Genomic DNA, 13,805 nt, shown 5'->3' on the forward strand with positions numbered 1-13,805 from the left:
ACGCACTGTGGGAATAGCTTGTTCGTCATTTGGAGATAAGTTACACATATCTATGGAGAGCAATAAGATAAGATCAAAAACATTTCACTGCTTGTATATTATTGTGGTATACATGTATACATGTATAATAATGCTTGAGACAAAAAAAAGATCTTGACTCTTGATTTCACTTTATTAATCCCACATGAAGGAATTTGGTCGTCGCAGCAGCTCCATATTGCACAAACAGTTGAAGTGCTTGTAAGCACATATATTTGCTCTGGTATGGTTTTTACTGATCACAAACAGGAACAAAGATCTTTAACGAGACTATAGGGAGCAAAGAAGTTAAGACAGAGTCACAGAATCTGGAATAAAGAGCGTCATATATTAACAGAGTAAATTACATAATATTTGCTTATTTATGTTATAGCCACATGTATGTCGTACATTCAGCATGAGAGTTGTTTTTTTTTTGACATACATGTATAGTTAATCAAAGTACACCCACACACACACACAACAAAGTGCTGAAACAAATGCCAATTAAATAATCAGAACTGTCACCATTTTCAAAATATATAGTTTTTTTTTATCATACTCTGTAATATAGTCAGTGATAAACTGCTCAGAGGATGTAATTTCCTATCTTGTATACAGTGTCTAAAGTTATTATTGCCTGAATCTGAACTTGAACTATGAACTTCAGGGGTCCTTAGGGCAGCTGATAGGTCACCTAAATCCTACAGTAAAAGCTATGTTACAGTCTTTCTGGATGAATGAATAAAACAGACTGAACACAATGATTTAGGGCAATTAATTATTATTTCCCTAAACAATAACAGGAGATGATTAATTATAATCGCTTGAAAAGACTGAATTAAGTCACAATATTTATGTATCCAGCCAATTGTAGTTGTTTAATCAAACATGTACAAAGATTTGAAAACCCAAATACTTACAAATTGCTAAATTAATATATGACCTTTTACCACTTCATTATGAAAATCCTATAGACCGGCTTTTTTTTTTTTTTGAGAAACAATAAAACAGTGTATGCTTAATTTAATGTAGATTTTATGTAAATTAAAAGTTCTCAGCCAGTTAAAAAGCCATGAAAAGGTTTTTGAGCTTCAATGGATAACAAGGACCAGGTCCACCATCTTTAACTTGTCTTCATCACAAACCTATATCAGCAATATCATACAGTTTGGTACATTAAAATTTTTTTTAACATTTAACTTTGTCATGTTGTATGAAACATGAACACCACATATACTGAGATGACCAGATAAAGATTTAGAGTATAAAGGTGACAGTAATGCTGTTGCTCATTTACTTTATAATAGCGTGGAAATACCCAACAAGGAGTACGCGAAGGTTTAATCAAGTCATAAAGGCTTTATCGCCTGATCATTGAGCCAGCTGGACAGTATTTAGTAGATTAAATTCTTTTAAGACGCAATGTATGTGTTAACTGCATATTTGACTTAGTTCATGCCAATAAATCAGTCAACCTTTATTTATACAGCTCTTCATAAGCAAAGAGACAAAAATAAGTATAATTTAGAAATAACTTTAAGAAGAGAACTAAACAACACAAAAAAGTAATTTAAAACAAATTTAAAAAAAAAGATTAAAATGAACACAAGACATTAATATGACGAAGGAAAGTTAAAACTGATTTTGAAAGGAAGATGAAACACTTGTTGTGAATTGATCACCACACACAACAACGTTTCCAAGTGAAAATACAAAACTTCAGGAGTACTTTGGTTGTCCATATACACAACGACAGAATTTGGAGCCACTCACACTTTTTGAAAATGCCTCCCAAGGTGGAACTTTTCGAAAAACACTCAACAACAGCACCTGCTGGTGGCCCAACATGAAAACGGCATCATTTTCAGCGTTTCAATGCAAACAGATTTAATTTTCAAGACATTGCTGCATAAACGCGAAACTTTTCTGAAACAGAAAAATGCTAAAACGAAAAATTGGCACACTGAGATGTGTAAACGGGGCCTGAGCAGTGGCTCTAAGGCCCCGTTTGAACGACAATGAATTAGAGTGTATCCGCAAAACTTTCTTCACTTTTGGGGGGTCCGCACTGTAGCCGCAAAGTTTTTATTCCGGCTCCCAAGCTAGAAAGATTCTTTCACGGCGCAAATCCCTCCTGCGGAGACTGATGGAGGCTAGAGAGCCTGTTACTGCGCATGCACATCTCTCACCCGCCCTCCTGCTGATTCAGTTGTAAACAAACATGGCGGCCGCATAGTGGTACGATCCGCGGTCCATATTCTAGTTTTATCGTCCATATCAGTAGTTTAATAGCTGAGACTCACCCCTGATATCATCCGATGTGTCATCAGTCCACGCGGATGTCGGGTGCTCTCCATTTTCTTCACGTTTATAGTGTGTTGTTCTCTGCACACGTCTGTGTAGTTTCATTACAAAATCAAGCAACAGCGCCCTCCAGTGGCCCGGCATACTAACTACAGCGTTGTCTCTGTGTCCGCTGCAGCAGTGTAAACGCCCCCACTTTTTTTTTAGCGGATTAGGTGTTGTCACGTGAAACGTTGTCGTGTAAACAGGGCCTAAATTGTCTGTATGTGTGAATGTCTCTGCAGGGTGTCTCCTTCATTCACCCCATAATCAGCTGGGGTCCGCATCAGTGCCCCGTGACACCAAGACGGATCAGGCAGTTTAGAAGTTCAATGAATGAATTATTTTCAGAAAGAGCGACCAATATAACAGTAGCATTAGCCAGAGCATAGAGCAAGCCGGATTCCCCTTGGTTCACATCAACACAAACTATCTGCCTCGAGGTTTAACATGAACAATCACTGCCGTTGTTCAGCTGCTTCTGAAGCTGCCTCTCAACACCAAAGTCCAATTCTTTATTTGTGTTTAAAGCTTCTACGAAGCCAAGAGATTTTCTTATCAAGTGTATTTGTTTAAGAGCCATGAACAAGTTGCGTAAATAAGGAACCACAAAACACCTTCATTCAACTGCTGTTGTGAAAGACCTCGTGTTTCTCAATATGTCATTGTCTGTGCAAGCGCACTTAAGCACTTTAACTTGTCAGAGACTCCTATCAAAACGACAAAAGGGAAATTTATCTGTTGGGAATGAAATGTATTCGTATCGAGAAAGTTAATGAAGACACGTGCACCATCCGCCCCCTCCAGACCTCTGTATGTACAGACATATCGTGTCAATTCACAAAAATTTAAAGAGTCAAACACATTAATCATGTCTTCTTCTTTTTTTTATGATGCATCTGAAAAAATGAAAAGAAAGGAGAGCGGTTGACAGAAAGGGAACTGAATTGCATTGATGAGCCGAAGCAAAAAAAAAAAAAAAAAAGGAGTAAAAGGAAGATGATCTGAGGTACAAAGGTAGGTGACGTTTCTTGAAATATGATCCTGGCTGAATGCCCGAATGCTTTATAAGAGAACCTTGTTGCTACAGGTCGACAGACAGAAGATCGACAGAACACTTCAAGCAACAGCTGCATCGACGGAGGTGAGAAACCTCTCATTGTGCTTCAAACTTTAAATGACTTTTTATTCTGTGTTGATTAGTTCAATACTTGTCAGGAACTTTTTTCCGGATTTTAATTTACAGTATTTCGGATTAAACTTTAATGAAGACGCATGTTTAGGCAAATATGGTGGATTCAGAGCTTATTTCCATTTCGAGTAATATACATTCATTTGAAATAACCTTTATTACAAAGCATTTGAAACGAAATGATTTGCTTAAGAAACTATTGTCAAAATGGAATGCAAGAATGAAATAAAGTTTGTAATTCATTTTAGAAGCTGAATTGAAACCATTTAAGGTATATAAACAGCACACCTTTCAGCTCAGGGTCCAAAGTTTCAGGTGTGAATGAGGAAGGAGCCGAGCTATAATGACCCGTGAGCGATAAAGCTGATAATGATTTGTGTTTTTCCCCTAGTGCTGCCACTTCAGACTTCACCATGCGGTTCAGCACACCTTTCTTCCTGCTCATCCTCTCTGGTCTCTGCCTGGCACTGGCACACGGTAAGGCGTCAGAGGAGAAACGTACGCTAAAGAAAGTTAACGCACATAAAAACAAGGGATTAGGATGTTTTATCGTTTTGTGCGTGTAGATAAATGGTCTCCTGATTGCTTCAGCTACATCAGTCGGATTGCCTTATTGTCTCAGTGGTTTATGCTTATACTTCACATGTTGCACAAATCTTATGGCGACACTGATCTACATCGGACTGTTTTGCTCTTTTCAGTCTCCTTCGAGGACTGCTGCCTGAAATACGTGAAAAAACTGAGCCACAAGACTCAGAAGCACGCAGTAGAGTACAGACGGCAGACGGCAGATGGAGGCTGCAACCTTCATGCTGTAATGTGAGTTTTCCCGGAGCGCAGCTTTCAATTCTTCTCAACAGACGCTTGCTGTTGTCACGTCTGAATGTGAAAATCTGATTGGTTTCAATGGACCTCCAGCTTCACCATGAAGAGGGGCCGCCAGTTCTGCGCAGACCCCCGAGAGCACTGGGTGAACAATCTGATGACGAGGATTGACGAGAGGGTTGCAAGAAATGGCGAAGCCCGGGCCAACAAGAAGGTATTGACCGAAGAGGTTTCACTGAGGTTTAAAAAAAAAACAAGAACGAAGCGATACTTAATGTTTTTGGTTTTTTTTGTTCTTCACAGATTTATCCACATATTGTAAACTGAGCCTGGGACCTCCAGGAACATCTCTCCGTCCTCCGCAATCTTATCAAAAAGAACTTTTATGGCTGCTTTATATCGTCTTACAGAAAAGCAAGCGAGGTCTACAAACAAGGAAATCTTGCGGCAATACTTTTGCTTTCACTCTGGACTGAATTAAGGGTCAGACGCTTGTGCAATGTTGCAGCAGAAAGCATTTGTTTTTTTTTCAGGCTTGGACCCTTGAAGTTGAGTGGCGACCCACACATAGAAATCTATTTTGAGCGCTTCCATGAAAGTGTCCTTCTTGCCTTCGTTAAAGCTGTTCAATTACGTAATAGGTGATGGAGTGTTTGATATAACATCTTCATGCAGCATTTGGAGTCAATATTTCTTCTGTGAATCTTTCTGTAAAGTGTTAATTCTTTTGGTTTGTGTGTAAATAGAAAAGAAAAAGCTTTTCTAATTTCTGAGATCTCTGAGAAAGCCAATATTTGCTTATATTTGTTTAGGAGGTGTATTACCATACATTTGTGCGAATAAAAGAATTAAACTTTCCAATCATGGAAAACAATTGTTTTTGATGTTTAAAATTACAGTCAAGGACCTACAAGGCATTTCCTGTAGCTTTTTACTGGTGTGGTGGTTTGCACCCTCATTTCATGGTAAGAATGTCTCCACTTCGAGTCCAGTGTGCACGGTTTGCATGTTCGCCATGGGTGTAGGTACTCTTCCAAAACGAGCGTTTCAGATTAACTATCGGTTCTAAATAGTCCGCAGGCCCACCCTGCCTTCCTCCATTGTTAGCTGGGATTTGATCCAGCGCCCCTCACACTGGATGAAGACAGACGGATTGACAGCTTCACACAATTAAGGATTTGTTAAATAATAAAGAGTTCAAGCTTTAATTAGCTTTCATTTTCCTAAAACTATAATTTGGAAAGTCTGGGGTTATGCTCACATCGACATAAAACTACATATCATAGCAATAACTTTAATATCTAACTTCAGCTAAAATCTTTGCTGGCGGTTTAATGAAGATGTTCCATTCCTACCTCATCTGATTTTCCATCAAACCTCTTAAATGCTCTCCTCCCGCAATGTAAATGCTCTTTATCACAATAGAAAACAGAGTAATTGTAAGTGGGCATCTGATTATGCTAATCTTTGAAGCCAACATGGTACAATACAAACAAACACATAATCATATCTGGTATTATTAAATCAGACTCGAGCGACATATAGTCTTCAGTGGTCGGCCTTTAAATTTTGCGGGTGCGGCTCATATTCAGTTGCAAAATACGGTAGTTGTCATTGTTTCCATTCTATTTTACAGTATTTCAGTGAAGTCTTTCTTTAGCTTTACACACCAAATTCTGATATTAAAAAAACAGATCGCAAAACTCAACATCCGTGTGCAATAACTGCGCAGAAAGAAAGAAAGAAAGAAAGAAAGAAAGAAAGAAAGACAGAAAGAAGCTTTAAAAGTGATTTACAACCAGACCAGGGCTGACAACTGCTGGATGCAGACTCGGATCTGTGCTTCTCTCTCATCTCCACGGACCTTCACAGGAACTGCCGGGGCTTGCAGCTGATAAAAATCTCCCCGTGACTCACACGGTTTGTCATTTTCTAACGTGATTGATGACTTTCAGACACAGGTGACTTCCAAAAGGTTTCGTCTTTGCAAACCTTTTACAAACTGTTGGTTGGAGATATATGTCTTGATTGAGCAACACGGGCTCATACACTCGATTTCATTATTAGTTCATGAAAGAAACTTGTTTTTGTATATGTGCTTGATCTAATAGCATCATTGCTAAAGTTAAAAAGTAGGGCAATCAAGGTTTATACGTAGAAAATACACGTGTCAAAAGTGTTTTTATATGGTGCCAAATTTGCTGACAGGCAAAAGTGATTCATAGTCTGAGAAATGCCTTATCATAATTAGGACATCAATAGCAAGAGAAGCATTGACGGGCATCCAAAAGCAACATGAGTAATACTACTAAACCACCTTCAGAGGTTGGAAAAGTAGATTGCAGAGGGTTTTGAAGTTAAAGCCTTGTCTCTTTTGTTTATGATACAACAATGCCGAGAAATGTGCTGTGCTCTTTGTTTTTTGGACACGTGAGCAGGAAAAAAAAAAATAGGGCAAATTAGAAGCATGAGCAGCCAGTTCAGCCTTTTCTTTTTTAACTTTGACATTACAGGAAATTAATGCTTTAAACACAAAAAGAAAAGGAGACAGGTAGAAAACCATTATACGGGCCTTAAAAAAAAAAAAAAAGATTAATGAAGTCAGAGAGATGGTTTTTATTCCAGTTTTATCTTTTATCTTTTGCCATCTTTATAAGTTGTTTGGTGCCAATGTTTGACGATTATGATCGATTATATATTTTGGTTGCTAGGTAAGTTGGGGGGGGGGGGGGGGGGGGGTGAAAGCACTTGTAAAACAGGGCGCTTCACAAAGTCATTTGGAAATGACATTTTTATTGCCAGGATACATGAGATTAATGCAAAAACAGGTCACAACAGCCACTTGGTTTCGCCCCGAGCAGTGTTCGCAGTGAAGTTAATCTATTGAATAGTACCCGACGTGCCCACAGGTACATTTTGACTTTACTGGTTCAATTAGTCCTTCGGTTAAAAGTGCAAATAGAAAACTCTTTTTTATTTTACAATATTGGCAGTACAAACTATTACAAAAATTTATAAAACTATAACTTACAGTTAAAACACATTCTAGTTCACAGGCAACATGCAGCCTTATTTCATCTCAAGTAGGCCAGACTGGTAAAAAAAAAGGGCCATAATTACCTTTCAATTCAAATTTTGAAGTTTTTCTTTGTTGTGGCAAAGTATACATGATGAAAATGTTTACATTTTCGGAAAAAAATAAGCACTTAAATGACTATAATCTGATTAAAAGGCTGATTGTAATGACGTCTTGTGGTGCAAAATACAGTGAAATGTGCCAAAAATGTCTCCTTCAGCTGTTGCATGATGCACGTTTTTACAAACTGACCCTGACAGCATGGATTCAACGCTAGATTGATAGCAGCAAGGTAGTTATGGCAGCATCACAGATATCTCAATATTACATCATCGGACAAAACATGTCAAATAAATAGTTGGTCTGAAAAAGACATCTTAATATTGTGCAGACATTCGTCAGATATTCTGGATTGTCAGCTTGTGTATCCACACGTCCCACCCTTGTTTGTCACATATTACTGTCAAGAAACAATTTGAACTGTGCTGTTCACTCATTACAGTACATTCTATCATTTGTTTGTTGCATGTTAAAAATCAATAAATAAATAAAACCTGCCAGCTTTTATTAGACTTTGCACTTCTTAGGGTCATCTTACAGAACAACAGCACCAAAAGAACAATATGTAAACCGTTGGATCATGTTTTCCCCAGAGGAACATCAGCCATCGCAGCCATTTTGTCATTTGGTTTAGATGCAGCTCATGCTGTAAAAACACTGGGTGTTATTTTAGTGGAACAAGGACTGCCAAGAATGGTCACAGTGTGTGTTCCGGCAGATTAGATTCCATGAGACACGGCTTTTCACAGCCAGATTTTAACTTGAAACTATGTTCTGCACTTCTGGAAACCACATGCGACAACAACACAGCTCTTACATAATGCCATTTTCCCCCCCCAACAAGTGCAACTGCTCTTGACAATACTGTTGTGTGGTGAATACACATTGACCGTGTTTAACTGAGGCTTTCATCAGTGATGCATGAAGATCGAAGTTGCATCCCCGTGCTAATCTGGCTCGCAGAGATAAAGGTATATGCATGGAACCATGTGCATGTTTTACCGAGACTCCGTTTACATGACAACATTTCAAGGGAAAATGCAGCGTTTTTCTTTCAAAAAAGTTTTGCCTTTACATGGCAACCTTTTCAAATCGATGGAGGTTTAAGCGGAAACTCCAGAATTGCTAAAGACTGTGTAGTTTTCATGTTGGGCCACTAGTAGGTGCTGTTTGTTTTGTGATGAAACCACTCACACACACAGAGAACGATATGCTATAAAGACTATCAATGGGAGTGCAGTGACATTTGTATGGACAGACGACAAAGTTGGATTGTTCTTACAGCGACTGTCAACTATAAAACTACCAAGTCCCAGAAGAATATGGACTGGGAGTCATGACACTCTGGAGGAAACATTGTTGTTATTGTCAATCGACTGAGCATGTGCAGAAGAACTCTTTACTATGGCCATGGTGCACATGTGCAGTAGTAGTGTTTCAGAAAAGTTAGGTTCTTGCCCATTTTCCATAAAGAAGGAGTGAAAAAAATCAACCGTGGAAGCCGTTTTCAGAAAGTTGCATTTTCACCCAAAAAAGGTGAAGAAAATTCAACGTTTTTCACTTGAAAATGTTGTTGTGCACAGTTCAATACTTATTGCACAGTTATGCATTGATCATCGCGATCACTTTAAAAGCTAAACTCCATCACATGATGATACAAACCACAGTTTGGTGTGTGTTCAGGAAACTGTCTGAGCCAGCCCTCCTCCTGGCTCTGTTCTGGGACTCTCCGCTGCAGGTCTGGACGTAACCGACAGCTTCCACGGATCTCCTTTTCTGGATTCGGTGGAGCAGAATCCGATACGCCCCGGTGATGGGACTCCTCAGGTCCAGGTTGTTGTTGAGAAGATGGATCTCGGCGATGCCCAGATCCTCCAGCACGGCCTTCACGTTTAGTTCCTCCGACGTAAGAGTATAGTCGGGCTCGATCAGATGAGAGGGCGTGGGTCTACAGGCCGGGTAGGCCTGGGGATATTCAATGCCTCTCATCCAATCGCTGGCCATGGTCTGTGACAGGGAGAGGCGGTCGACAGGAACCGGCCTCAGGAGGCCCTTTATGATCTCCTGGCAGGATGGAGGTACGTACGGAGGGATGGAGTAAGAGCCCTGTAGTATGCAACACTTCAGCCTACCTGTGTTCGTAGCTTTGAAAGGCATGGTGGCCGTCACCATGAAGTACAGCAAAATCCCCATCGCCCAAATGTCTGCGTACTGACCGACGTAGCCCTTTTCTTTGAAGAGCTCGGGGGCTGCGTAGGGCGGAGAGCCGCAGAAGGTAGAGAGGACGTCGTTGGGGCAGCAACATGTACTAAAACCAAAGTCACCCACTTTGATGCAGTAAGTGCTGGTGTAGAAGACATTTTCAGCCTTCAGGTCCCTGTGGACAATATTATTATCATGCTGGAAGAAGAACAAAAACAAAACAAGTAGTGTTAAATTAGTGTACTCACATTTCACGTTATTATTTAATATAGGAAATTAGCCGATTATATTCAACGTGTGACATGCACGACATCTAAAAGTGGTAAATTTAAAATTACTTTTATGTAAAATGTAGCAATTCTAAATAAATCAGTCTTTACTACGATGATTTTAAAGTTTATTTTCTTTAATTTGTCAACAAAATGCAAAGTTCACAATCCTCCTCTAAAACTCATTGCTAAGTTTCTAAGAAATTTCTGTACTCACTGATCAAGTGCAGACACGAGGAAACTTTGCAGCCAGCGAGCCAGTTCATTTCCAAATATTAATAAATTACATTATTTATCAAACCAGTGAGGAAAATTGTTATTTTAAGCAGATATCAATCAAAATTATGCCAAATTTCTGGGTTTATTCAGCCCCCCCAAATTTTTTTTGACAGAATTAGAAACAATTAGAGACATAGAATAAATATTATATATTTTATTCAATTGAATTAACATACATGATTCTCACAGATTCCTGTGCTGGATTAGCTTCGTTACAATTTGATCCTCTGGTATTGAGGATTACATTTTGGTATTCCTCACAATAATCAAAGTTAAACATCCCCAATTTAGTGAGTTGGACTTACATACTATATATTTGTCTTCAAAGGAATATCATGTAAACCTCCGAGCAAACTAGAAGAAAGAACTCTGTACCGGAGCCGTGGAGTAATTTCAAACGCTCATATCAAGTAGTATCATTAGAACTCTGCCAAAAGAGGAATGCGGCATGTTTATTCTCATGCTTGTTGACATGTAATGTGGGTTTTCTTTGTCTTGTAATTGGAGCTTTTAACTGGGTTCAACTTTTGTAATGTCCCACTTCCAAAACAGATCTTTATCTCAAAGTAAAAGTTTTTTTTTTTTTTTTTTTTTTAAAGTTGTCCTACCATGTATCTGACAGCTGAAAGGACCTGCGAGAACACCAGCTTGCTCTCCAGGTCTGACAGACGCCCTCTAGTGCTGATGCGGGAGAACAGCTCTCCTCCGCTGGCGTACTCCATCACCAGGTAGAGCCTCTTGAAGGTTTCCACCACCTCGTACAGGCGCACTATGTTGGGGTGAGTCAGCCTCTCCATGCAGGAGATCTCGGAGGCAAAAAGAGCCTGCGACTGCTTGTCCAGACGAACCTTATCCAGGATTTTGACAGCCACTCTCTCTATCGGGCGAAGACAGACACAGGCAATAGAGTGTGAGGCGACAAGAAATGGACACACTCGGCTGGTTTATATTCCCTCTAAAATTAAATCCCCCTCCCTGTCTTTGCACTTTGATCTACTCCTTTTATTAAACCGAGAATGTCATGAGACACACAGAGCCGGGTGAGCTGTGAGGCCTCAGAGCAGCAGCAGGGATTACTGTCTGTTGAGATTACTTATGTCTTCTGACATCTGGAACGACCCAGACTGGAATTACATCCTGCAAAATGCCGACTCAGGTGTCTCCCACGAGCACCACCTGATGTCTGTACAGTTAATGCAAAGCTGAATGCCTCCATCTAACATGTGGATGGGGCAGAAAACACACTTTTAATTTGATTTTAACAAGATTCGTGCGGCATGAATTGTTTTGCATGTAAATTTTACATTGAATTTGAAATGAAAGGAGCATTAGCAGCGATAATGACATGCAAGACTCTTATAATCCTGCATGTTGAAATATTAGTTTTCCCCTACATAGTTTAACAGAATTAAACTAAATGAATTGATTAGGAAAATAATGTGTATGTGAGTGTATTCTCTATTTTCTGTATTACAGTCATGGATTTATGGCTTGAGACATGCTTTCATTTAACTTTAAAATCATTGTAACAACAGAAAATCCTCTAATTTACACTTTGCACAAATGCTGCATGACCATGATTTGAATCCTAAAACTATGTGTCCTGCCTGATCGCCGGCGCTGTGAAAATCAAGGAACTCAAAAGCAAAGCATCCTCACCTTTGGTCAGGTCATGTATTCCCAACCTAACCTGGGAGAAGTTTCCGGAGCCGATCTCCCCCCGCAGCTCGTAAAGCCCCACTCTGCGTCTAAACGTCAGGTCGTCCATCACCTTCTCCGAATGAGTCAGGTCGTACAAGGCCTTCCCGAACGGCGTGCGCTGCGTTGCCTCTTCGCCGTCTGTCACGTTCCCGTTTTTCTCCACGTTTTGTCCCACAGGCGTCGAGTTCAGGGCGAAGATTTCTTCTTGGCGCTGCGTTGTCCTCAAGTGAGCCCCTGAGATAAAACAGAAACGATACTTCAGAATTCCTTGGAATGATCAGTCCATGAATAAAGGTTTTAATCTAATCCAGAAAGTCTTAAATTGTGTCGATAAAATCAACGTTTACTCACATGTCTTCCCTTTTATGTTCTTCTTACTCCTCTCGGTGTTGACTAGATTGTTTCTGTTGTTTGAATACATCCTTCTTCTCTTTTTTTCTCTTTGCCTCCGTACTTTTCTCGATTTTACAAAAAGCGAAGGCGGCCAATTACCAAGAAAACAAATTTGCGGGAAAAAACAGAAGCAGGAGAATCTTGTGACCGAATATAAGGAGCATGGCATGAATTCAAAACCACCTGCAGGCATCAGGAATAACACTCAGAGTTGTCTCTTGCTCGGATAATCTGCCGTCTGTACAGATGCCGCCGCCGTACGACTCGCCTCGTATCGCCAGCGCTCCTCGGTTATGCTGCACGGTTTTCACCGGCGGCATATAATCCACGACGACAACACAACACTGGTTAATCCCTCCGTGCTGGACTCCTCCCATGCAGACAGGCACCAGCTTTAGAAGCTGCTTTAACACCGAGACATGAACACCTGGATGCAGGTCCTTGAACAGGACATTGATCGTAATAGAGGTTGCAGGGGTAATCTCATCACTGTGCTGGTGAGGGGTCGGTTGCCTGCTGCAAGGTTGCAACATGCAAGGGCCTTTTATACACTATATTGCCAAAAGTATTTGCTCAGCCATCCAAATCCTTGAATTGGCTGCAAAGCAGAGCACAAATCAAAACGTCCATGAAGACCTGGATGATCCAGTTCGACTGTCCCGCACAGAGTCCTGACCTCGACCCGATAGAACACCTTTAGGATGAATTAGAGCGGAAAGCCAGGACTTCTCGGCAGTGTCTAACCAGTGTCAGACGTTCCTATAAATACACTCCCAAACATTGTGGAAAACTTTAGAGGAGTTGAAGCTGCTGCAGCTCAAAAGGGTGGACCGGCATTATTTTAAATCCTCTGGTTTAAGAATGGGATGTCACTCAAGTTCATACACATTTTAAGGCAGGCGAGCAAATACTTTTGGCAATATCGTGTATATTGCTGTAGTCTCAGAGAAATAAATATATATAATATATTTTTTACATTCTCTTTCCTCATTGTTAAACATACACAGCATTATTGCAAATTTAGACTTTCCAGTATCTCAGATTTTACTTTCACGTGGCCTCAGACGGAGGCTGAACACGAAGGGTTAATAAGTGTCTCCATCAGACCGGCCAGCAGTGACCCAGACGCTGACCATGACACCAGACAGACACACCGATGTCTGCCACCCGACAAACCTCTCTCCCACCCAGACTGGACGGCGAGACCGTCTAGCAGTCATCGCGCATAAACCCTTTGTGCATGTCGGAGTGACTCAGTGTAATCCCATCATCCCAGCACGTGTAGCGCCGGAGTAAAGCCGTCCAGTAAGGAAAGCTTTAATGGAGCGGGAAGAGAGACTTCGAGATGATTCTATCTACTGTATAGAAAAACCAATTATAGACCAACTGCAAAGTAATAAATGGTATGAAATGCTGTCAAGGTCACCATGAGAGGGGATATGGA

At 40.4% G+C, this 13,805-nt stretch overlaps 2 protein-coding genes across 2 annotated transcripts; one reads left to right on the forward strand and one right to left on the reverse strand.

Moving 5' to 3' along the window:
* The first annotated feature begins 3,449 nt into the window (after nucleotides 1-3,449).
* On the forward strand, nucleotides 3,450-5,238 carry ccl25a (chemokine (C-C motif) ligand 25a). The gene is made up of 5 exons (XM_080469059.1): nucleotides 3,450-3,508; nucleotides 3,948-4,033; nucleotides 4,258-4,375; nucleotides 4,475-4,595; nucleotides 4,685-5,238. The coding sequence occupies exons 2-5, from the start codon at nucleotides 3,970-3,972 to the stop codon at nucleotides 4,706-4,708; spliced, it is 327 nt and encodes a 108-aa protein (XP_080325185.1). The 5' UTR covers nucleotides 3,450-3,508; nucleotides 3,948-3,969; the 3' UTR covers nucleotides 4,709-5,238.
* A 1,922-nt stretch (nucleotides 5,239-7,160) lies between these two features.
* LOC308115603 (serine/threonine-protein kinase NIM1-like) lies at nucleotides 7,161-12,683 on the reverse strand. The gene is made up of 4 exons (XM_080473191.1): nucleotides 12,320-12,683; nucleotides 11,927-12,202; nucleotides 10,876-11,144; nucleotides 7,161-9,917 (listed from the first exon to the last, which is right to left on the reverse strand). The coding sequence occupies exons 1-4, from the start codon at nucleotides 12,552-12,554 to the stop codon at nucleotides 9,162-9,164; spliced, it is 1,536 nt and encodes a 511-aa protein (XP_080329317.1). The 5' UTR covers nucleotides 12,555-12,683; the 3' UTR covers nucleotides 7,161-9,161.
* Nucleotides 12,684-13,805: the final 1,122 nt, after the last annotated feature.

The sequence above is a fragment of the Lipophrys pholis genome (assembly GCF_963383615.2).
Source record: "Lipophrys pholis genome assembly, chromosome: 1".
Classification (NCBI taxonomy): Eukaryota; Metazoa; Chordata; class Actinopteri; order Blenniiformes; family Blenniidae; genus Lipophrys; species Lipophrys pholis.

Excerpts from the sequence above, each read along its gene's own strand:
- ccl25a (XM_080469059.1), top strand. The coding sequence starts at position 3,970 with ATGCGGTTCAGCACACCTTTCTTCCTGCTCATCCTCTCTGGTCTCTGC. Across the intron at positions 4,376-4,474 it reads TGCAACCTTCATGCTGTAAT|CTTCACCATGAAGAGGGGCC; the intron begins GTGAGTTTTCCC and ends ATGGACCTCCAG. Across the intron at positions 4,596-4,684 it reads AAGCCCGGGCCAACAAGAAG|ATTTATCCACATATTGTAAA; the intron begins GTATTGACCGAA and ends TGTTCTTCACAG.
- LOC308115603 (XM_080473191.1), bottom strand. The coding sequence starts at position 12,554 with ATGCCTGCAGGTGGTTTTGAATTCATGCCATGCTCCTTATATTCGGTC. Across the intron at positions 11,145-11,926 it reads AATACATGACCTGACCAAAG|AGAGAGTGGCTGTCAAAATC; the intron begins GTGAGGATGCTT and ends TTCGCCCGATAG. Across the intron at positions 9,918-10,875 it reads TTTCAGCTGTCAGATACATG|CATGATAATAATATTGTCCA; the intron begins GTAGGACAACTT and ends TTCTTCTTCCAG.